The sequence below is a fragment of the Apus apus genome, chromosome 4 (genome assembly GCF_020740795.1).
Source record: "Apus apus isolate bApuApu2 chromosome 4, bApuApu2.pri.cur, whole genome shotgun sequence".
In the NCBI taxonomy this organism is placed as follows: Eukaryota; Metazoa; Chordata; class Aves; order Apodiformes; family Apodidae; genus Apus; species Apus apus.
The window spans coordinates 33,835,645-33,861,065 of record NC_067285.1 but is presented as its reverse complement, the minus strand read 5'-3'; the positions used below and the strand labels follow the sequence as shown (position 1 = coordinate 33,861,065).

At 45.5% G+C, this 25,421-nt stretch overlaps 1 protein-coding gene across 4 annotated transcripts; it reads right to left on the bottom strand.

The window, feature by feature from the left end:
* Positions 1–755: 755 nt before the first annotated feature.
* Positions 756–24,572, bottom strand: PSAP (prosaposin). Of its 4 annotated transcripts, none has more exons than XM_051618056.1 (15): positions 24,497–24,572; positions 14,520–14,653; positions 13,444–13,518; positions 12,384–12,509; positions 11,947–12,141; positions 10,878–11,021; positions 10,361–10,417; positions 8,098–8,160; positions 7,533–7,646; positions 6,517–6,612; positions 6,135–6,321; positions 5,807–5,958; positions 4,229–4,309; positions 3,570–3,677; positions 756–3,001 (listed from the first exon to the last, which is right to left on the bottom strand). In XM_051618056.1, the coding sequence occupies exons 1-15, from the start codon at positions 24,540–24,542 to the stop codon at positions 2,966–2,968; spliced, it is 1,614 nt and encodes a 537-aa protein (XP_051474016.1). In that variant the 5' UTR covers positions 24,543–24,572; the 3' UTR covers positions 756–2,965. The 4 variants fall into 4 exon arrangements, with proteins under 4 accessions (XP_051474016.1, XP_051474017.1, XP_051474018.1 ...); XM_051618057.1 differs by having other exon boundaries at positions 5,807–5,940; positions 24,497–24,558; XM_051618058.1 differs by lacking the exon at positions 24,497–24,572 and adding an exon at positions 21,607–21,634.
* Positions 24,573–25,421: the final 849 nt, after the last annotated feature.

Here is a 25,421-nt window from a genome sequence, read left to right as displayed (position 1 = left end):
TGTGCTGCTCCCAGTCTGAGGAATCTTGGATGTGTTGGGAGAAATAGCAAGAATCCACACCTACGCAGGGCAATTACCACACCCCTCTCCTTACACCTTGATTATAAAATCATCCCCAGCCTGCAATTGGAGGGAGGGACCAGAGCCAGGCAGGTATTCCCAGGAAGACAAAAAACCAGCCCAGAACCTGCTGCTCAACACTAACCTCACCATTCCCAGCTGCAAAAAGGTGGGCACAGCAGGAGGAAAATGTCCTGGTTCCCTGGGATATGCTCTGCATGAAGAGTATCACCCCTTTAAAAAAAAAAAATCAGGAGCACAGATTGTGAAGACAATTAATGGTGTTAATGAGGTTGCGCTTGTGGCGTTTAAAAACCATTTTATTAAAAATAAAACGAGGGATGAAGACAAGGGGAAAAGCACCTGAAGTGCCACATGAAGGGCAGTGAAGGCTGAGCCCAAGCGGCTCCAGCAGGAGCTGCCTCCAGCCCGCACCAGGCAGAGCGAGGAATTGCAACAGGGGGGCTGTTGCCTCACAGCAGGCGTTGCAGCCCTGGCAATCCCTGCCGCTGCTCCACAGGAACGAAGGCTTGATGGGACACGCAGGAGGCGATGGCCACCGGAATCCTGCCACTCAGCCCCGGCTTCCCAGTGACATTTTTGGGACGTGCCTCCTCCCTGGCGCTGCAGGAAAGGGTTTCAAACAAGGGTTCCGACAAGGTCCTCCAGCAACCAAGGAAATGAAGCTCAGCAGCTTAGTGGTTTACAGAAGTCTTTTTATTGTTCATTAAGGAAGCTTTTGTGCAAAAACAAATCAAGACAATGTTCTTTAGGAAGCAACTGCACATGTCCCCCCAAAGGTAACTCAAGAAGCAGGTCAGGTGCCACAGTGCACAGGAAGGGAGGAGAGAACTGAAGAGCCTCCCAGCGCTAGCAACAGGACTTTTCCCCCAGCTCACCTTGCCCCACAGGTCACTAGTGTGAATCCTTCATTACTAAAAACCCAAGAAAATTAAAACCTTACCAACCTGCACGAGCAAGTGTCCATCCAACCCCCAAAAAACCACATCAAGAGACCACCATCCAGTTTAAAAGATCAACTACTACACGCTGCGGTGTAACAAAACCTGGACCCTCCCAGGTGATGATGCTGAAGGGAGTCCCATTTCCTATCTGGAATATCTACCCCAACTGGGATAGACCACTGGAACCACTGCACAAGGCTGCCAAGACAGCAAGCTGCAGGTATTTTACAGTTTTGGGGGAAATGATGTTGTTGGTTTAAAGCCATGAATGCTTCAGCATTCTGTACAAAAGCCAAGAGGAAAGACAAACCACCTGTCAACACTGCCCAGGCATTTAGTATGTACATGTAGACACAAAAAAGCAGCTTTCCATTAGATTCCAAGAAAATCAGTCTGCTTGTTGCTAAAACATTGTTACTGGAGCTCCCACCTCACCCAACACACCATGAGAACAGCAGTTGCTGGCACCTTTCTGAACAGGACTGGAATTTTCAAAGCTCCACCTCTGCCCAGCTCCTCCTTCTCAAAGGTCTCCTCAGAGCTACTTTGGTGCCTCTATTTTTGGGCATTAACTTGATCAGAAGGACACAGTAGATGCTGGTTGGGGGTGCAAGGTCTGTCTCAAGCAACCTAAGTGTGATGCCCATCCTTGAGGCCCCTACACCTCCAGAGCCTGACTGGTTTCCAGGGTAGCAGCTTCCCTTGAAAGGCCACTTCAGTGGGATGCTCCAGGGAGCTGCCAAACACTTCCTACAGTGCTCTTACCATCTGCCATCTCTGCCTGCAGTTCCCAACAGAATTGGCAACTCTGGGGAAAACCAAAACACAAACTACACCTCCAGCTACTCAGAAGGCTGAGCATCAGCATGAATACCTGTGAGCAAAACTGCCTGTGAGCCTCAGAGAGCTGCTGAAGTTGTAGAAGACTGAAATATGCTATGAGGAAAAAAAAACACAGATCAAAGATCAAGCCAGCAGCTGGCAATAAAAAACATTTCCATATATTCTGAGCTCACCTGGACATACATACAGCTTCTACTGACTTTTTCCCCCCCTCCTCTCAATCTCCTACTGACCCAGCTTGCTCCACCTCCTTGGCACCCACATGTAGGAAGCTGCAAGAATGGAGCAACAAGGCTAAGAAAAAAAAGGGAGCCATTCCTTAAGTGTGTCAGCCTTCAACAGCCTGACATCCCACTGCACAGGGCTTGGCAGAACACCCCTGCTTAGGCAGTAGTCCAAGGAAAGAAAAAGGACATGATTAAAGGCTGAGGGAAGGTTTCCTTAGCTATGAGGAACACCATGAACCATAAGCATGGTCACTCAAACACAAATGCATCTTGTTAGGTACCAGCGACTTTGAAACTCAGCTGGGCACACCAAGTCCCCACCTCTGCACCTGCAGAGCTTTGAAAATTCCAGCCAAAGGGATTCCCACCTTCAGCATTATCCCTCAAGAGTTCCCCCCTCTGGTTATGCAGAAAATTAACATTCCAGCCAGATGTTAAAAAATGCAAAGCATGTCATCTTTCCAATGCTGACTACAGAAAGACATTGCAAAGTTTAGTCACTACCATGTGGTTGTGGGTTGTTTTTTTTTTTAAATTAAAAGATAGTAAGTCTTGTCTCATTTCACTTTCTCTGTTCATTCTTCCCAGCACCTAAAACACACTTCAGCCTACCAATTAAAAAATAATTCTACAACACACTGACTATTTTTAGGAGCATAATGTACACTTGAAAAGATCTTTGTTAAGTCAACAACGAAGATCTGATCCTTCAACAGCAGCACTGCTACAGAAGAGTTACAATAAAAGGAACTTGAAGGTCAAACTGTTAGTGAGGCAGAGAGGAGGGACATTTGAGATAGAGCTCTCTGCCAACCTTGGCCCACATTTTTTAAGAGCCATGGCAAACTTTCAGAACTGGAAATTCTTCTTCTAGTTCCACACGTGACGTTTGCAGTGATCAACAGCCTAAAGGGAAAGAAGCAGCTTTATGTTAGTGGAGAAAAGTCTCTTTGCAGACGAGGGTGTTATCTACACACATTATTCTGAGGTTAAGATCTTGGGAGAAAATCTGGTTTTCTTCAAGTAAGTTATTCCAGAGAGGAATAACTAACATCTTCATCCCCACCCAGAAGCTTCCAGCAAGAATGCTGATGACCCTGAGCCATCAAGGCCTGGCAAAGAAAGCACCAGCCCACAGCAATACTGGAAGCCAAATTTTAGAGCCTGATGAGAGGCTGTGACATGGTCTGTTGGCTGCTGTCTCTGAACACAGACTAAATATAAATCTCACCTCATACCTCACTATCGATTTTTAAATGCTAGCAGATGGGTGGGAGGTAGGAAGGGAGAAGAGTCTGCTTGACACAAGCTAAGGCCTACAGATGGAAGACCTTCTAATCTAACTCAGCCACCTCTAGCTACTTTTTGGTTCCCAAAACTGGGATTCATCCACTTGAGAGTGTGGTACAGAAGCTGGAAAAGTCATTTAGAAGGAGCTATAGGGAACCCTGAGGCAGAACCCTGCTTTACATACGTTGCACTGAGCAGCAGTCTCCATGTTCTTACACCAGTAACCTGGACCCCAGACACAAGCATCATCCCCCAGGAGAGGCTGTTTAGCTGATCCACAGACTCCAAGTTTCTGTTAAAAGAAGAGCAGCAGAGTCAGCATCTTTCTGTGTGCACCAAGAGATCTCAACTCCAGCCTTAGGTCTAGGCTTCCACCTGAGCAAGTGGGGAAGCAACACTGAGGTAGCTCCAGGAGCTTCCCACAGCACTGTGCTCATGTAGCTGAACAAGCAGACACAAAGCAGTCACCTGACACGAGGAAGAACTAAGCTACCACAACTGCTTCTTCATCTTAAGTTTCAAGAAACAAGAGCTTCTGGAAAGGGACCTTTCTCAGGAAAGGTCATTTGACTTCCTTCCACCACAGCATTCAGGGCACACTGTGCCTTGTTACTGAACCTCAACAGTGGGTAACCACTGGCAGCTCTTTTCTTCCAGCCCTCCTTGCACAAGGCTGGCAGTCAGCCAGCTGTCCATTCAGCAAGCCCCAGGCCTTGCACAACCACACTTGCTCCAAGCATTCCGTGTCCTGATTTGGATTCCAGCAGGGTTTCTGCATGCTGGGCACTGAAAGGCACACAGAAGAAAGAGTAGGCAGCACTGAGGCAGAGCTGCAATACTCACTGTGCAAACAAAAGTGGGATCCATTGCCTCTGCCAAGAGTTGCACAACCACGGGTTCATACTGTTCCACAAACTGAACACACTGTTAAAAAAAAAACCAACAGGTTGAGAGAGCATCCTGTTAAAAGAGTCCTGGAAGAAGATCTGGTCTCCAACAGGTAGGCAGGAACACTACTGCTCTGAACACCCCCATAATACACTTCAAACTGACAAACCAGAGGCTCTAGACATCAAAAAGGGACTCAGACCCACCAATCACAAAACTATGTCACTTTTTGCTAGCTCACACCTGCCTGCAGCTGGCTGCAGCCAGGTTGTGAGGAGAAAGGGGTCAAAAGGAAAAGAACCAAGCAGGAGAGACTTCGGGGAAAGAAGTAAGCAGGACAAGCTTTGATTTGCAAAGCTTTGTCTCTAATCGTGGAGATCACTGGTGACTCAAGAGGAAAGCACGCTGAACAGGCTGGAGACAAACTGAATAGGACAGCAGCAACCTCAGCAGTTCCCATTCCCCTCAGGGCAGGCAGCAGCATGACGGCTTCCCACCGGTAACAGTCAGCCCTCTAGTGGAGAGGCCACCTCAGAAGCACGGAAAGAGGTTGGTGTTCTCAGCAGAGGCCAAGGGCACCGATTAATAAAATACCACAACTATTAAACAGCCTCACAGTGGTTAGGAATAGCTGTTTCAGAGCTGCTTTAAGCCCAGTCAGCTTATAAGCAGTTGCCACTGACACTCAGCAGCCACCTAGTAAGATTTCCAGGTAAATCTTGAGAGCAGTGGCCTAGCAGGTGTTGCTTTCTGCTGTCTCACTGCCATTATGCTAGCCTGCTTCCAATTACTTTGTTAATCCCCTGAACAGGATCAGTATTAAGGAGGAAAAAAAACAAAACAAAACAAAACCTTCCAGCTGCACTCACCCACTGTTCTCAGAGGATTTCCAGGCAAACCTTTACTGACTGCAAATTAGTACAACAATTCAGACCCTGAAAAGTCTCTGTGTGTTCAAAGGACTGCCAACACCCCCAAGGATGAGGAGTGCAAAAATCCTAATCCCCCTGGCACCCCAAGCTCCTTCCAGCCTCTGGCAGAGGAAGACTTGACTGCTCTTATAAAACCTACCATCTCTAGTTTTTTTCCACATCCTCTGCAAGATGTTTCATCCTGCTGTTCATCTCTACCTGGCTCTGGAAAGCAGGCAGGCACACACAGAGCAAGGTCATTTCCCTGCTCTGCTGCACATGAGAAGCTGCTACGCTTTGGTGCTAATTAGTAAAGGAAAAAAAACCTGGGAAGGATCAGGTTGCTGAACACAAGCCAGTCCCAGCTGCACCTGTGGACAGTTTGTCTCCAGCCAGAGACCAAGGCAGTTGGCCAACTACAGAGACCTCTATTATCAGTACCTGGACATTTATAGCAGAAGCAGAGACACTTGAGAGATGGACCTAAAATTGGCAGGCAGACAAAGTATCAGGTGAAATGCTCAGAAAACAAGGTAAGCATAACTGTAAATCCAACAAATCAAAGGGCAGTTCCCAACCACCACCAAGACCTTTTAGCCTGCCTCCTGCACAAATGCTTTACCTGATCTCTGATGGACTCTGGGAGGACATGGCAGACTTTTTCCAGTACAGCCTCAATTTCAGCTACCGTGGCATTCTTCTCTAGCTCTTTGTCTGCATAAGCTATCACCATCTTGCAGATATCACAGAAGCCACCTGCAGGTTTCACCAAAACTGAGAAGGAAATAAAAAAAAAAAAACAACAAACCCAAATGTCAAGAGCTTAAGTAGTTCCCCCAAACAGAAGAAAGGAGGCAGCATCAGCAAAGTACTGAAGGACACGTCCTCAAAAGACAATCATAGGTGGACTAGCTCCTTTTGCAACACCACAGAGCCTGCTCAATACCAACCTGGCTGCTGTGGAGGCTTGTTGGCTGCACAACATTTCAGCATCACACACACAGCTTCAGGACTTGTTGATTCCAAGAGCATGTCAATCAAAGCCTGGCCATAGACATCTATGAAGTCCTTACACTGGTCTTTGACACTTGCTGGGAACAGGTAGCAGACGACCTCCATTTCATGTACAATCTCCTCCTAAAGCACAGTGAAGGATACATGGTAAATGAGGCACAGAAATCTGACTGAATTCATAAATACATCCCACTCAGGATGGAAATTTTGCTTTCACGGAAACAGGCAATGAAATTAACTTTCCCTCCTCCCCCTCTGATACAGCCCTTTTTAGCCACAGCCTAGGGAGAGGTACCATTTCCACCACCACTCACACACCTCTGTCTTGTTGCTTTCCAAGAGGCCAGTCACTTCTTTCACCATGGTCTCACAGATTTCACACAAGGAAAAAGTCTTCTCCTGAACTGAGGGTTTCTGAGTACACAGAAGAAAGATACAAAGCAATAAATCAGCATTTGAACCTACGTGACAGGAACAACTGGTAAAAGATGAGTTTAACAGCATTCACCTTCAGATGCAGCACACTAACTCAACTCACATAGCTGGTCAGTCTGAGGTGAATTCAAAAGGCCACACAGAACCCAAAACCAACTTCAAAGTTCTCAGTAAAAAGACATTCTGAATGAACAGTCATTTTGTATGACTAATTAAGACTACATTCTCAGGTGAGGAGGTGAATCTAACAGACACAAGCAACCAGCCCTACAGTGATTCCAGTCAAGGGCTATAAGAAGTGTTTCTAAAATACACTAATTGAGGACAAATTTGTTCATTTACTAGAATTGAGAGGACCCTCCTGTTTGCAAAAGAAGCCTAGAAATTGTGGCACTTAAGGTGAATTGCTTGGAGCCTGCTAATCAGAAGTTAACTGTCCTCAAGAGACTTGCCTTTCTAAAAAACCTCAGCCCATGTCCTATCCAAAGGGTGTGGGAAGCTAAGGTGCTTCTCCCAACTCAGAGCTTCGGCATTCTGACTCAGATCTGACTCTGCACACGCAGAGTACTGCCCCATTTTTTAAAAGGGATACAAGCACAACTCCAAATGTAGAACAAAACTCAAATACAGCACTTGTGTCATTCAGCATGGCTGCCATACTCTGCTGCTGGAACATTTCAATCCTGAAGCATGACCTTACAGTTTCAGGTTAGCAAGCTCTGCTATTCTAATTCAGTCAGCTCTCCTACTGAGCATCAGAAACAGGAGGCTAGGAATTTATATTCAGGGAGACTTGGATTATTCCATGCATAAAAGCACACACTTTTCTCTTTCACCTACTTCATTACACTAAAGCAAAAAGCAAGGCAAAGCTGCTGAGTACAAAAAGCCCATCTTACCTCCACAGTTTCCATTTTCACTTCGTGAACCACCTGAGCTGGCACCAGAGTCTGAAGGGGAACAGATTTCACAGAAGAGCAGAACCCAACCATGGCACAGATGTCCTTTGGTTGCTGAAAGAGATGTGTAAGTAAGTTTTAATCAGCTGCCCCTTCTATGGAGCCTGTGAGTGAGCCCAAAGAAAAGGTTCCAACACAACCAGAAGTTTCATGACTACTTCTACTTCAAGTATTGCCAAAGCATTGGATATGGTTATATGCAGGACAACTACCAGATCAAGTTTAGCAGTTCCTTTAAAAGAGGAAGGGGTTAGGTCACATCCATGTAAAAACCCATTTACCATGAGCTAATACACTATGCAAAGCCCTTCAAAGGAGTTGACTTAAGAGCTACCAACACCCAAACAGGCCACCAGCATCACCTTAGACCTGCATCCCCAAAGAAGATGCTCCCTGAGGCTCTCAGCAATCCCCAGAAGAGGCTAATTATCCTGACTGCAGATTTCACCCAAAAGCTGAAAGAAATTCTAGAAGAAGAGGACTCCTTTTTTCATCCACAAACTACCTTCTTTAAAGCAGCCAGTAACAGCCCATTTTGCAACCAGATCCCCACATTACTGAACACAGCCTAGAGGAAACAAAAGTTAACCATGTTAAAAACTAAGCCTGACCCTTTTTTTACAAGTATCTGAAGTAGCTGTAGTTCAAGTCTTCTTTTCACTCAAGGATGGAGGGAAGCAGCAAAGTTTTTCAAAAGGCTAAGTCTTTCTCAAAGGTTTTAGAAACACACCTTAGTAAATGAAAAAATAAATGCTGGGCATGAGGCAAACTGCTCTAAGGAGGCCACATTACACTCACACCAAGTTGAGAAAGGCTTTACACAGTAATACACAAAACTTGAGTGTTTCCATCTGAAGTATACTTAAGCTCAAACTTTGGTCCTATGATCAGAAGATCATCCCCCACCCTGCCACCAAAGCATCAAGCTTCTCACAGCAGAGGCTTACACAGCTGTTAATACATCATGCCACAACCTCATGCACAGGCAAAAGCAGTATCTCAGTGACACCAACTACTCCAGGTAGTACCTTTAAGTCAAGCCCTTTGGTTCATGCATGGTAAGAAGCATTTCCAGCTATTAACATTACAGCAACACCCACATACACACGTTCTCTCCCAGAGAGATGACAGACACAAGGTCTTCCAAGACTGGTTAAATAAAAAGCCCAAATAGCTCTAGGAAGCAGGAGTCTAGGGGCCTCCTGCATCTTTGCAGTTCATATACTCCAAACATCTATAACATTGTCCTAGATGTAAAGGTGAAGCAAGAAAAGACCCAGGGACAGCTGCACTCAAGCCTTTTTGAGCCCAGACTTGAAACCAGAAGCTGAAATGAGCCACCAGCATGCTTTTTCTACACCTACTCCTTCTTGTGTGAAAGGGAGCATCTTTTCTGCTCCACTGGCCAAAGCATAATTGAGCTGAAGTTTTAGTTGCACAGTAGGACTGATCCACTGGAGGAAGTCAACAGTCTTTCTCTGCTTTAATCACAATAAATATCCCTTGTATCTGTCAACACTGAGTACAGTCACACCGTGTACACAGCTAATAGAGCAAGAAGTGAACTACAAGCAGGCTATCACCACAGACAAATTGCTCACCTACCTGATCCTTCTGTTGACAGGGGAGATTGGAGACAGAGGAAGAAAGGAGAAATTAAAGAGAACATTTAAGAGGCGGGGGGAGAAAAAAAAAAAGTCAAGCACTTGTAACTGCACATACTCTTTCCACGAAGGTAGATATGACATGATCCCCACCCCAAAGATACTTAGCATTGCTAGAGCAGCTGACATTTAATTGCACAGTGGTAACCAGCAATATTCACTTGCAGTCATCAAGGCATCCTGGGCAAGACTACCTCCAGAGAGCTGGAGCAGTGCTCAGCCGGATGCAGGGTGTGCTCATATTCCCATTTCAGGTCTTAACAACACACTGCACTGGAATGCTTCAAATGAGAAACTTGTTGGAACAAAGATTTGCTTCCCCACAAAATGCTTAAGCAGCAGCATGAGCTTCTAAGTAGCCTTTAGCAACTGGAAAATAAAGTGTTGCCAAATACAGGTTCAAGTCAGTCACATACTCTCTTAAGTTCACCTAATTAGTTAAGTTACTTGTGCCATCTAGGCACTGCATTCTCAAAAGAAAGGCTTACCCTCTTTTTTTAAAGGCTCTGAGATCTCTGGATAAAGAGGTGCTATACAGGTGGTCAGAGGTCAAACACATTGTATGTTGCTGCAGAAGACCAGAGCTGGTGCAGTACCACTCACTTTCCATGGCTCATATGAAGAGCCCAGAGAGCAAGAGTCTTTGAGAGAGCAGTTCCAGAGAAAGGATATTTAGTCTTGCTTCAAACAGACATGTGACCTCTAACACTTGAGCCAATTTTGCAATAGTGACAAAAAGCAACTCTAATATGCTTAATACAGTATTTGGTGGGTGGGGGGGAAGTGGTGTAAATACAGGACTGGGTGTAAGTACAGGACTGAGAGAAAAGCCTATGAAGGAACATATGAAATGCATCTTCTGTGTTTCAAAAGAATAGAGGGCCTTCTGCACTGCTGACATGGTTGTGAAAGAGAAAGAAAGTGCTGAAGAAAGCAATCTGAGACTGCAGTCACTATCCAATTAAACACCAACTTCAAAGCATTAACAGAGCAAGAGCTCCCTCCAGACTTCTACTGCAGTAAATGTTTCCTGGTTCCAAGTAATTTCACCACACTAAGCAGGAAAATAAACTGAGAACAAATATGATATTCCACTGATCTTACCATGTGCATCATCATTTGGATAGCCAAGTCAGAATATTCAGAGATATACTTCTTGCACTGCAGGAGGTGGGAAAAGAAAGTCTTGTAAATATCAAACCACTGAAATTGTACAGTTAATCTGGATTTCTCTAATACATCTCAAGGTATTAATTTATCTGCTCTACTTATTAACTATCCTGTTGTCTTTCAGAGCCTGCCCCAAATATAAGATGGTATTTGAGGTTACACAAGCCTTGCACATAGAGCTGCTTATCTGGTGAGGCCTGTACTGAGGGTAGAAGCCTTTCCCCTCATTGATGTGACCACATTAACCTGTCAGAAGATTTTTATGAAGACAGCTTTCAGTGGCAATCTTGAGTCTTTTCCTTCCTCCCCAGTCCCATACACACCACCCCACCCAAGTGGCCAGAAAGTTTAACATTTCAGTGTTATTGTTATACCATGTAACATATCCTACATGTGACACACTTTTTTTTTATTTAAACAGAGGTGGCATGAGAGGATTAAGGTACTTTACCATGTCGGACATTTCAGGTCCCAAACGGTCACACTCCTCCTTGGCATGAGCAACCAAAGACTTCACAAAAGTTGAGTTTGTCCTCACAGCTTCCTGAACATCAGTAACCAGCTGAATGCAGTCTTGGCAAACCTCCCCACTCCCCTGGACAAAGGGGGAAAGGCAACTTAAGTTGACATAACATAATATCTTTTAGAAGCATTCGTTACTACCACATTTTAAAAGCTGTTTTGAACTATATACAAGCCTTAATACCCTGTAGAATCCTCAACAGCCTGAGCTATTAGGAACAGACAAAGCCACTGCTGGTATGTGCATCACCCACCAGATGGAGATTAGGTACTTACTTGGCTTCAAAACCAGAGATGACTGTTAAAGATACCCAATCTTCAAAATCAGTTGGGTTTGTTACAGACCACAGTGGAAAGGTTTCTAAATCTAGCTAGATCTTACCTGCTGCACCTTCAGCAGCTTGTCCTCCACCCACTCGACCGTAAATCCTGTATCTAGGCTTCCTATCAAGACTCAGGTTCTACTCACAAATTCATTGTCTCATCTACTCCCCTTTATCAACTCCTTGTTCTTTCCTGATCCAGTCTGTCCACTCTGGATTGAGAGACAAATGCTTCCCCCCTGAGTGGGGGGGGGGGGGGAGGGAAAGCTAGCAAATTACTTAGAATGTGGTAGAAGTCTTCTTTAAATGCTGGTGCCAAACACCCTCAGAAGAAACTGCTTCCAGTAAGACCTGCTTGACTACTACAGTCCTGGATGAGAAGAGCCCAGAACAAGACTTGGCTTTGTAGACTGTGCTTGTTAATCATACACATGATCTATGGGGATGCAGCTATCTTAATTTACTTAGGTTAAGGCAAAAGGTAATTGTGTGCATGCAACAGCACAAAATTCCACAGGAGACAGTCACTCAGGTGAAGCACGCTGGCTTCATCTCTGCCCAGTACAAGGATCCTTACCAAGAATCCTCAACAAGTTCTTAAATAAAGGAGCACTGAAGCCCTGGAGCAAAAACCACGTGCTACTCTTGCAGGCTGGAACAGCACTGCCCCCTTACCTTAGCCTTCTGCTTGGGTTTGTCCTGAGGGTAAAGGAGAAGAGGCACATTAGCCATGAGTGGGGATGCCAGCTCAGAGAAATCCAGCTCTGGTATCTTATTGGACTGGAGTTGTTTCTGAAGTTTCATTGCTGCAAGGTGCTTCTGAAGGGACTGGCACAGTGCGAGGGCACTGCACACAACTTCAGGGTTGTCCTAGGGGAGATAAGACACCCACATAAAGCTCTAGACTGACAGTACTTCCATATGAAGTTCAGAACAGCACAGGAAGGGAAAAAGTTTCACGGCAAGCAAGCAGTCTTCAAATTTACACCATCAATTGCAACACCAGTGATCCATTCAAGGATCACATCCACAATCTTAGGTTGAAGAGAAATTCAGGCATCAACACGAGCACGACTTTTGACTCCAACAGCTGCAAATTGTTATCTACTCACCAGCTCTTCTTTGATCATATCCATAATAACTGGTAGGTAGGAATCCACAATTTCTTTGCACTCAGAGACCAGACCTTGGTCAGGGAGGAACTCACAGGTCTTTTCCAAGTAAAAGCGGATCTCATCCTATCAAAGATGAGGTAGGTTACAGACTATAAAATGCTCTGAAAATCATAAAATCATAGAATGGTTTGAGTTGGAAGGGACCTTAAAGATCATCTAGATCCCCTGCCTGAGCAGGGACACCTCCCTCTAGATCCTGAGCCCCATCCCACCTGGCCTTGAACACTGCCAGGGATGGGGCACAGCCACAGCTTCCCTGGACAACCTGGGCCAGGGTCTCACCACCCTCGTAGTGAAGAATTTCTTCCTGAAGTTTAGGGGCAAAGAAAGAAAGAGAGGGGCAAAGCCTAAAAAAAAACACAAAACAAAACACAAAAACAAAAACCACACAACAAACCAAAAAAACATGCCCACTGGACCCAATAAGGTCCAGGCAGTTGACAAGCAAAACTAGAACTAGGTTTTACATTATAGGTTTCTTTTCCCCAGTCCTGGACCTTCCATGAGACCCCTGCCAAAGTGAAAACATGAAACACAGTCTTGCCAGCACACATTTACATTTCAGAAGAGGAAGTGAAATGATGGGACTAGTGGGACAGTGATTTCTTTATAGAACATACTCCCAGGTTCACAAAAAGGGAAGTGCCCACAGCCAAAAAAATAGTCCACTTGGTGTAATCACCCACTTCTAGAGACTGCAGTATCCTGCCTTTTAAGATCAACGGCCCACTGGCACAAGAACAATTTTATTAAGCCCCTACAGTCAATCAGGGATATGTCAGAGCATGAGAGGCTCTAGAATTTGCTACTCTCTAAACCAGAAGAGGCTGTTTAAAAGGTCTTTCCCCATGTACTCTGGCCCCTTTCAACATCAGCTGCTTATGTTGGGAAAACATCATGCAGACAGACTACTCTCCCACCCCCTCACCTTGCAATCTTTTTAAGATAATTAACTCAAGCAGTGCCTTGGGGCAAGGAGAAGGGGAGCTCTACTCACCTCAGTGCCATTATCCTTCAAAACCTTGCCAACCACTGTCACAAGCTCCTTGCACAAGTCACAGGGGATACTGCTCTGGAGGGAGAGAAGCAGAGTTATTCTGAGAGAACTAAGTACCTGAAAATGCAGTGTGTGAAGAATGAGCACCACATTTGGAACTGAAGTTAAGGAAGTGATACTGGCTGAAGCTGGGGGGGGGGGAGGGAAAAGAGGTGTTCGGACATAGAGAGAAAGGTGTTCTGACATAGGGGCTTTTCCAAGCATGTCCAGCTCCAGTTTCTTCAGTAAATCAACACTGTATGAAGAAGCAGGCATGCTGTTACTTCTCATTTCACTGAGTTCCACCTCCCTTGAAGTGTAAAGAATATTGCCCTGATAAGCCTTCTCCTGAGCCTCTTTTACCTTACTCTTTGAAGAGTTCACATTTATTACTAGAAACCTAAGAGCTTTTCAGGCAGCTTCACTCATTTTAGTCATGCTCTGCCATTAGGACATTGCTCCCTTCGCCTACTCTTCCACAAACTGAAACTTCTCAGCACAGATATAACCAAAGAGGACTGAATGCAGCCCTCCTGTAAGGCACTAAAAATGCCTTTTTCCCCCCCTAGAACACTGTGAAACAACACCACAAACTACAGCTGCATCACTCAAATTTAGTACAAATGCATCTTGAAAAGCCACACTAAATGTAACATTTGTACCATTATTTACTGTCGTGGCTTTCATAATTTAGCAGATGCTGCATCTTTTGTGGAAGACCTAAAGATAGGCTTTTTTTGTAATAAGCCTATCAGTTTGGCAGTGCTCAAGTGAAGAGTAAGAAAAGGCTCTATGAATTAGGAGGGACAAGACTGAAATCCACTAGCTCCATTCCACACACTGCTCAGTGATTGTGCAACAGGTCACAGGAGAAGTCAGCAGACAAGTTGTGCAAGGCAGACAAGTGACAAACAACCTTCCACCTAGCACCTAAAGGAAAGCTTACTCAGACAAAGCACTTCACTCTGCTCCCAGAGTTTCAAGATCTTCATCAGCACAGGGGAAGCAGGAAAAAAGTCTCAGTGGTCCATCCTTACCACAGCAGGCTTGTTCCAGACATTCTGCTGGCAGTGCTTGATGGCTCCACACTGGGACGCTGTGCGAATGTTCTGGCACCACAGCTCAGGGCCCTTTGCACACTCCTTCTGCCACAGAACTGGGCTGGCCACAGCTGGCAAAGAAAGAAATCACACCTGAGTCATTTCCCCTCCAAAGCCAGCAGGTTAATGCTGCATGGTAGAACCACAGCCTCTCCATTAGTCCTCTTTGGTTTACTTAACATTTTGAAGCACATTCCAACATGGCAGTTGCTGACTTGAAACATGAGAATGAGTCCTAAACACAGATTACACGGCCAAAGAGCTCAGAAAAAAAAACAACCAGTTGAGCTTTCCTCCTGAAGTGCCTGAGTTTCAGCACCCCAGCAATCCATCGTCCACCTTTTGTAAAAAGGTAATCTACCCTTCAGGCAGCTGATTGTCAAAGCTATAATCCCCCCTGATCTCCTGTCCTTGCAATAACTTCAACTCTGAACCAGCAGTAACATCTAACTTCTGTTTGCATTCCTTCTCCCAGGTGAACCACCCTTTTTCTCACACAGCAACTGTGAGAGCAAACTAATCAGATTTGAAGCCACAACAACACTCACACTACATGGAGGACTTTTGAGGCAAACACAGACCAAAACACCAACCACAAACAAATTATCCAGCAAGTCAAAGCAAAAGAGGGTCAGAAAACAATGTGAGACATTCTCTGTCAAATACTTTTTTTAAAGCATTAGATCTATTTAGACTTTTTTTCCTCTTGGTCAGTTCTTCAACTGAGTACAGAAAAACTAGGGAGAGGGAATAAAAAAATTTTAAAAATACTTCAAGTCTTTTGTCTAGACATCACCTCTCACCCCAGGTATCCTGCAGCCTATAAAGTCTGAAGTAAAATACAGAATGCCATTTATGGACAGTTCATAAACAAGGGTAAAAGACCTGCATTATTAGCAAGTAATAGGACAAATTAATCAGCTGCACTTTCCAAGCATTTTGGAGGTTTTTATTGTGCTGCCTGGACTGGACACTCAACCTGTTTTCTAAAACTATCTTGCCTGTCATTAGGCTCAGTCTCTTCTGCAATCTCCTGCATTGCACTAACCTATGAAGAAACAACTTCTAAAATCCTAAAGCAGACAGGTTCCAAGGAAATCTGCCATGCCCTAAGCCTACAAGGCACTGCTGTTAAAGTTCTAGAAAAAAATAAAGTCCATTCAAACCTGTACAGGTGTTGCTTTGGAGCCATTATGTCCACATCAATGCTGTTTACACATCACAAAATGCTGTAAAATTACATTGTCAACCAAAAAGCAGGAATTCACCCGTTTGATTCCTACAAAGCTTCAAGAAAGGTTATGACAGATGAACAATCACTTTTCCATTTCTCCTGTCTCTAAGCAATTAAAGGATCAACTGAAGGGTTGAATTACCAATGCATCTGCTAGGTGCACAGCCACTACACATCAAACAGAGCCAGGTTAATGCTGCTTTACAGGTGGCATTCTGCAGTCTTCTCAGCTGTTGATTTATACAGCCTGTCTACGTTGCATTTCACAGAGGAATGACCCATTTATTTTAATAAAAATGTGCTTTGCATGCTTAATGTTCTACACAAGAGCTCAAAAGTCTGCCACCCTCTCTCCCAGCAAAAAGCCTGGATTGCATATTATTCTTCAGCAAGACAGCACACTGGGATTGCTTCTAAGACTGTAGGAGTAAGACTTCAAAGCTTCTACTAATGTATGGTTAGCAAAATATTTAGAGAGGGCCTATTCTAAATTACAGCATTATTCATCTGGAAGCACTAGGAATAGCTGAATTTCAAAGTCAGACTGGTTGGATCTGGCAGGATGACAATAACCAAGCATGCACTTGATTGAGGGAGAGAGTTATTCTTCCCTTTTAGATACTGGTATTGAACAGTGGTAGGAAAGCTCTGCAAGACAGATCAAGTTCTGGCTAAAATCAAGCAAGGCCTTGACTTTAAACAGTGAATTAAGGGCTTCCAACCATTTACAAATGTAGCTTTCAAGCTATGCCTTTAGTTCAGTAAATCAAAATAAATTACTCCCCCTTCTCTGTTAGAAACATACTTTAAAAAACTACAAAACTAAGCTATAAAGTGACAATAGTCATTGCAAGCATTTTCTCACACCCTTCATCTGAGAGACCCTTTAAAACCAAAACGGAGGAGTTCATGCTTAACTTGCATTGGTTTGATCTAGCTCTTACTGAGCTTTCAGTTTTTGTGTGGCTTTTTACATTAAGATACTGACACTGTATGACTTTTCAGATCCAGTTTCAGCAGAACGTCTAACAGCCAAGTCTTGTTCCTTCTGACCTAGTCATAGTAAGTGCAGGACAAAAGAAATACTGTGCTCCAGATTTATGCTTACTTATCAGCTCTTTTTATCTGTATGTCTTTAACAAATTCCCCACTGTATGGCTTCTGTATCAAACAGGTGCTGGCACAGAGTCAGTCACCAATGCTCTGCCTTGCCAGGACACAGCAAGGGGAAACAGCAGGGCAGCAAGGTTTTCTCATCAGGTTACAACACTGAAGCAGAAGAAAACTAAAGAGCAAGGCAGTAGGTCCTAGACCTTTTGAGGGTGAGCAAAGTGCAGGTTGCAAGGAAGTCTGTCCAGAAGGAAAAAAAAGTCTTGAAATTAAATTGACTTTTAAGAGTATGTTAATAACTTTATGCCTCTGATTGTGCTGCTTCCCTGCATCATGTCTCACCAGTTTGGAGGCAGAGAGGTATTTCTCAGAAGAGAAGGACACAGCCATGTGTTGTTAGGTTCTGCTCAAAGCACTGCCACTGGGCACACAGCCACTTCAAATGTGAGAATAAGGACACCAATATCCTCCACAGGAAGACCAAAGACTAAACCTCCTAAGAGACTAAGACCAGCAGGGACAGTGAAGAATAAAGCAGGATCAAATTGTTCATAAGCCAGTGAATACTGAGAAGTAGTCTTAGGATGTAAGCTGGCACCCCAAATACCTTTTAAGTGGTATTATTTAAAGTCCTCACTCCTGCATCTCAGAGTAAGAAGAAAGGCCAATAGACCGACATAATTTTCCACCAAAAAAGCCATCAGATTTAGGAAACCTGAACCTGCCATGAGGATGAACATCCATCTGCAGAAAACAGAGGAACAGCAGCATCCTTACAGTTAAAAACAACACCAGGGAAGTTCTTTCCTTCTGAAAAGGCAACTCTACAACTTGAGGCTTTCAGAACAAATCTGCCTGGTCAAACAATGACACACATCATTGGCACATTTTAGAAAGCAGCTACAGAACAAAGACTACCTGCACAAAGCAGGGCTTCTTTTCTTTCATCTTCCACATTGACATTAAATATAGCTAAGCCTGCATTAGTTTATTCTGTTATTATGTTGAAATACTCATACTACACAACTCAATGCCTAAAATCAAAGGATACACCTTCATTGCAACAATATCCACCCTCCCTTTCTGAATGTCCTGGGGAAAACAGAAACAAAAAACTCTTGCAGATTCAGAAAATAATAGCCTGAAAACCTTTACTGAGCCCACTGCATTTTCCCTTTAGCTTGTTCTCCTATTATGAAACAGATTTCCTCATATAGTAACTTATGTTACAGCAAAAGCAAATATGCCAGTGCTGTTTCCCAACCAACTGAAGTCTTGAATCTTAACAGTTACCTTGTGCATTCCCTCAAAATGGCCTCTGCTGCAATGGAAGAGACACCTTAATGTGGTATTTCACATTCCCAGCACAGCAGCAAGCCAACAGAAAATAAAGCACTGTCAGCTACCTCACAAAACTCAGTGCTTGCTGGATAAACCCAGGGGGATTACCTTCTTGGCTATCTCTGCAACTGCCTTATTTTATATATTGTTCTTTATCTAAGGTCATCCATTTTTAAATAGATTTCTCCTTTCTCTGTAGATTAGTTCCCAGCAGTCATAAGTCACACTCCCTCAAACCTGCCCCCCTTCCCCGAAAGTTCTTGCAAACCACTATTTTTAGAACACCAAACAAGTTTATCTGTGAAGGCCACAGGGTTTCTTTACTTGTCCCTTCACTGGCTTCTCTCTTCTAGAACTGCTTCAGAGCTGTGGTTTCTTCAGGTTTATCAGGAGCAGTCTCTGCTACACCGAGTTTTTCCTAAATTAAGCAGTAAAAGAAAATGGAGGAGGAAGGAGAAGGGGGTGTAGAAATGCAATCCATGTATAAAGAGTGAGATGTATTCAGATGTGAGGAGACTTCAGCTTTTGGGCTCCTAGCCAAGCTGACAGCACACAGGCACCCTAGGATCCTTGCAGCTTCTCAAAATCATACAAACAAACAAAAAGAAAGGATTCATACCCACTGCGACCCCTCTGATGCTCGTGTCTGACAGACAACACAAGTTATCTCCCAGAACAAGTGTTGCCTCAGAAACACAGCCTGAAGCCCAACAACATCATCAAAATCTAAGATCTGAAGGGTAAACAGCTGAAAAGGAGAGAAACCTTTTCTTTGAGGTCAGCAAGCTAACACTGCCAGAACCCCAGCAGCACAGTCCTGACAAGTGACAGCTCCTGCACATCGCATGGGGCTCTGCCAGGAATTCACACAAAAAACAGTTTACAGACTGTGAAGATAAAGGGAAACCTGCCATTTGCTCCCACACTGGCACTGTCCTACTTACTTCAGCAACTGCACATTACTTCAAATCAGCAAATGCTATCACCTCCTTCCTTGACACTAGGCAGCTGGCTTGGAAATGGCAACAACCAGCCTTCTTGAACAATACCAGCTTTCCTACTTGGAAAGCTTACAAAGCCACGTATCCATGTGAAAACACAGTTCAGTTCTTCACTTCTCTTCAGGGAACAGGAACATAAAAGGAAGCTTATAATGGCTGGATTACCATTCTGCAAGGAGAGCTACTAGAAAATTGCTAGGTAATTACCTTTCCTGAGAATAACCTTCCCTTCCCCTCAAGCATTTGTGTTACTCCTCTTCGAGGAAGAGCCAAGTATATTAATACACTAAGCAGGGGGGATGCTCTTTCCCAGGCTGTCCCACTTGGCAGTGTTAAAGAAAACCCATCCATAATCTCCCAGAAATGGCCCACAGACCAATGCATCAGACTCTGCCATCCTGTGCTCAGTTAGTTACTCACTTTTCCCCCAATTCTTTTGAGACCTGCAGAAGCAAAGTGTGTTTAATTTAAAGAAGTCAAGAGGGATCAACTTCTCTTCACCAAATCTTACAAAGTGTCAACAAGTCAAGGAGTGACCTCAACCTGAAGTTATCTGAAGGGCTCAGTACTCCACAGCCTCTCCGGTCAGTTAAGAGAGTTTAAGTCAAATTTCAAAAGTTGTAACCACATCAGATGGTAGTAACTTGTGCCAAAAGTCTCCTATGCCTCTGGATTCATGAGGCAGCAAAACCACCAGAGTATTTGAGAGATGACATGCAATTTGCAGAAGACATGCATTAAACCTGCCTTTTACCAGTATTCCAGGTGTCAAATAAAAAAAATAAATATAAAAAAATTCAGAGTTTTTCTGTCCAATGATCAAATACCAAGCTTTAAACATTTGTAACTAGAGCAATCCACAAGAAACAAGTTTTAAATTACTGCTGTGATTAGGCTCTTCCCCAAAGTGGGGAGTGTATTCCCACTCTGGTACATTACTCAGCTCTACTATCCCAGTAAACTGTCCCTGCTACTATGAAGGTTGCAAAATAGCAATTTCCACATTGACCAGAGGCTGCTCCCAGGTTGCCAAGCAAGCCCTGACTTGTGCCTGAGATTTTTCTAGGACAGAATCTGGAAGAGATATTTGAACATTCAAGAGCACCTGACAGTCATCAGGAGTAAGCAGTCCCATACAGTATGTTAAAATATTCCCAAGAAATTATGAGAAGCATTTCTCCTTGCAGCAGATCTCTGTAGAAATACACCTAAATGTTTGGAACATCCTTGCTGTCCATCTCCATTCCTTCTGGTTTTGTTTTGGGTTTGGCGTTTTGTTTTTAGGGGGTGGGCAGAGATATTTCATGCAAGTCTCTGCAGAAATTCTGTCCTGAACATCCTCCTTCCACCAGGCAAGGAATATCCACACCACAAAGAATGGAAAAGTCTGCTAGTTACACAGGGACTCATGCCTGTAAGAAAAGACAAAATGCCTGGCCACAGGTTACACTCCAGCCCCAGCAAAGCACTGGTGAAGTCAAGAGACATCTTCACATCTCAGAAAACAGAAAACAGTTCAAGATACAGTCAGGAATAAACAGAAGAGTGGTCTTGGAAGCAACACGCTTGCTCACACTGCTGCCAGAGAAGTGCTTTCACGGAGAACACATGTCAGACATGGAAGACAACTCAACAGAAAGCTCCCTTTGGGAAAGGAAAGACATCAGACCCCCACAGCTGGGCTCAGAAAATACACCAGAAGAATAACAAGGGATGTTCTAAAGAGCAGCTTCAGGGAGGGCCAGTTAAGATACAGGAGAGCCTGGAAAAGGCATACTGTGGTGTACAAGGTGAAAGAATAACCTACCTTGGAGTACAGTGATGAAGCAGTTGATAACAGGAATTAAGAAAACTGTTAATCCCCTAATCTCTGCATACTAATAGCTTGCATCCCAATATGAACATAGTCAGAGGATTTAAAACTGTCACATTTGGAAAAAACAAGCCTTGAAATCTCACCCATGATTGAATGAATCTACTCAGCCTCTCCAAGAAAGTCTCTATATGCAGACTTTTAGACGACAAAGTTTAAGAAGTAGTTAGTCAGGGTAAACAGCATAAACGTGAGACTTTTCACTCCAAGAGAAAGAAAAATACTGATATCTGAAATTAAACACTGCTAAACACTGCTCCCTGAACAAATACACAGACCACTACTGCCCCACAATATACATGCACACTTCAAAGACCACAGAAGTGCCCCTATTAACTTTCAACAGGAACTCTGGTATCTTAATAGCAGCAAATTAATTGCATGTAAAAGCTGCTACATCAAGAAAAAAAAAATGAAACAGAAAACAGACTGAGGTTAAACCCTTCTAGAAAAAACAAACACAACCTTTTCTTGTCATGTAGTTCTAAGGCGTTCCCCCAAACCTGCTCTGAAGGATCAGATCCACATGAGATCCTGAAACAAAAGCCCACTGGCAGCCAGCAGGAAGGGGTTGGCTTCCCCCACAGATACAAAGTAAAACTACCCCTGAAAAAGCATGGTCCAGCCTCCCAGAGAGGTCCATCTGACATTCCTGTCAGCTGATGGAGGGACGTTCAGTTTTGCTGACAAGCTCTGGTTCCACCCCCTACGCTATCTTGGTTTTCAGAGCTTGCCAGAACAGCTTCTTTGCGGCCTGCTGAACAGCACAAACCGAGACTGCAAACGAGACCGCGTGAGACTCCAGAAGCTCTGCAGATGCCATCGGGCACTTTCACCTGGCATGACCAGGCAGAACAGCTTGCGCAGCTCCTCCAGACACCACCAAGAACAACTCTTTCTATTTATACCTCTTCTGGCAACGAGGAGGAGGTTGTGCAAGGGCAGGTTTACACCAGCCGCGCGTGGAAGCGCCGCTGCAGGTGGTGCAGGTCGCAGGGTTCCTCGCCGCCACAGCTCGCTCTGCTGTTCCTCCAAGAACACAGGGATGAATTTTTCAACCAGGGATGTATTTTTCAGTAGTGAGACTCCTTCCACTCTTTGCCTAATTTCACCTACAGCAGTGGACTGCCCCGGCCTAGCTTTCTTGTTAGAAACCACATGCCTGATTGCCTCAGAGCACAGTCTGAGTTCAGTTATCTCCATCTACCACCAGAAAATTCAAGTCAGACTGCCTCAGCCTTCAGTTTTCCTGTCCTCCAGTGTTCTGACCCATGTTTGCTAGAGGAACGATACATTAAGTTTCAAATCTTGGAAGGAAGATCACACAGGCTGTTTTAGGTGAGGTGAAATGATCACATCCTCAGGTTTTTTACCTTCCACACCCAGCTTAACTTTCATTTTACCAAGAAGGGAAAAGAAAAAAATTCAGCTCAAGAGAAACTAACTTCTGTTTCAACCGTGCCCTCAGCCTTCCTCCATTCCTGGTCTCAAAGACAAGCAATAATCAAAGTGCATGTCTGTAGTCTGGAGATCCTTTTCCCTTAAAGGGAAGATGCACAGAAGCATTCTTAAGTAGGTCAACTAAAAAACCCTCATGGCCTACCAGCTATGCTGTAAGCCAGCCACTTCATTCCACTATTAGGATACACCAAGGGTTGCTGGATTTTGAGACAGCTGATTAGTCAGCTTAGCAGACCAAAAAATGGTGTTTCAGGTAGTCACAGCAAAACCTTCAGGAAAATCTGCACGACAGTTTCATAGGTGAATCAATTTGTAGTCATAACAGGACTTGGGTGAAAAAAAGACAAAGTTTATTTGTGTTAAAACAGTGACTTCCAAAAGACAAACAAGCCAAACAAGTCTGCTATGCTCAGTTGCATACCCATGCCTTTAACAGGTAGACCAAGTTAGCTCTCATTGCTAAACTGGTTTCTCATGATAATTTCCCTAAATATACTAATGGGAAACCTGGTGGATGCTTCAAGGGAAATCCTTTTCACTTTTAAAAGCGCAAGAAACTACAACTTTTTAGTGATTCAGAAACAGTTCCCATAAAAAAAAAAACCACAACAACTGATAGCAGCTAATTCAGTGCAAAGCAGACACAAAAGTCCTATTATTAAAGCAGGTAAATATGCAGGGTAAAAGCTGATGTCTGCTTTCTTGCTTCCAGCCTGAAAAGTCTGAGATTCTCCATTAAGTTATCCACATACCAGCATGTTAAACCACTGCACTTAAGGACAAGACAGTGTACAATCCTGTGAGAACTCCAAGGCACAGCTGGTTAGTCCTATGGCTTTTACACAGCTTTTAGTTTTAGTTGACTTGTGACATGGTGCAGGCTAAGCCTGTAAGCAAATAAGCTCCAGATCTCAAACTGTTTTATTTAAAGGAAAAACCTCTGAAAAATCGCGTGCATGGCTAGATGATACCTTCAATTTTAGGACCTCCAGCCACTTCATACCAACACTCGAAGGGGAACTGCCCCTCCAATCGGTCACTCATCATTCCTGTAGCTTCTGCAGAGCATGAAATACACGACTGCCTTTCCTAACCTCTAGTCCTAAGGCTAAAGGCAGAACGACCAGTTTATTCCACCTCAGCGACAACAGGTAAGAAGGCAGCAAGTCGCAGAAATCAGTGGAATTTTCCACGTAGAGCAGGAGGCTCTAACGAAACGAGGCTGCTCCAAGCACACGATGGAAGAAGAGACGGAAAAGAGGATTAACACCCAACCAGCCCCCGAAACGCTAAAGATAAGCGAAGCTGCGGAGAGAAATGACGCTTTCCGGGAAGCTGCTCCTGCCCGGCTCTCCGAGGGGGGACACGAATTTCCCGGCCGGCGACAAGATGAGGCCACAACCTCCCTCTCGGGAAGTCGTCGTCCTGGCAGCCCGCGGGAAAGGCGGGCTTCCCACCGGGATTTCCCCCTCCCTCCCTCCGCGTTTCTGATCGCTATTCGCGGGCGATTCCCCCTCAAAAAAAACCCCACAAAACAAACAACAACAAAACCCAACACCCCCCCCCCCCCAGACACGGCTCCCGCACCACGGCCACCCTGGGCATCTCGGTTCGCTTCCCACCACAACGGGGAGGGAAGCCCGGTTTTCTGGGAAGACAACGGCACCCTGAGGCCCTACAGCGGGCCAGGACAGCGCTGCAGACCCCACCACCTTCCTCGCTGCCTTCCCCTCCCGCCGAGAGAAGAGAAACAGCCTCCAAGGCCTCACCCGCCCCCTCCCTTCAACCACCGACGACCACCCATCCCGCATTCCCTTCCCCGGCCGGCCGAGGCGCTGGGGGTGCGGCAGGAGGACGCGTGGCAGGGAAAAGCGGGGCGGGACGAGCCGCTTACCGGCCGCCAGCAGCCCGAGGAGGCAGAGGAGCAGCCGCGGCGCCATCGCTGCCCGCGCCCGCAATGCGGCGCCGCCTCCCCCTCCCCGCGCCGCTTTTATAGGGCGGCGCGGCCGGGCGCCACCGCGCATGCGCCGCCCACCCCCCCTTCTCCTCCTCCTCTCAGGCTTGCGCAGCGACGCGCATGCGCGGTGCGGCGGGCGGGCGGGCAATGGCGGAGGGGGCTTCGCGTGGGGTCTCGGTGGGGTTGGGGGGGGTCTCGGTGGGGTATCGGCCCCTCATTCTTCCCCCGTGGGTGTCTCTCCCGGCACAGCTTCCCCACCTGGTTGCGTTAGGAGGGTGGTCTTCCCCCCCCCCCCCGGCAGGCTCCCGTGTTGGCCAGTGGGCAGCCCTCTCCGTCATTAAGGCGGTAATTAAAAGTGTGATTAGCCAAGGCAGAGCCCCGCGTTGAGACGGTTGTCTCCCAGCTTCTCGCCCCCCCAACCGAGGGCAGCGGCTGGAGCAGCACAACTGGCCCGTACACGCACTAAAACGCGGTTTTCCTGCCGGAACACCGGGCTCAGCCCAGAGAGAAACAACGCGGTGTCTGTTCTTGCTGGGCCAACAAACCCATCCAGCCCAGCTGGGAGCCGGAGCTGGTCCCTCAAAAGGCAAGAAACCGGGCTCCCCAGGACGGCAACAGAGCTGCCGGGCCAGCCCCTTTGCTTTCAGACCCATGCTTCGGGGCTTTTCCTGCTGACAGAGGGGTCCCCCCCGGGATGGCCCGTGCTGCTCCCGGCTCGGAGAGCCCTGCTGGGCTATCTTCCCCCCCCTGCAGCCTCCCGAAGATGTTATGGCTTCACACCCGAAGCCCTCACCGGCTGTGAGGCTTATCCTGCCCGTTTCACGAGGATCTCCCAGGTGCAGCAGGGCTTGATGGGCACCTA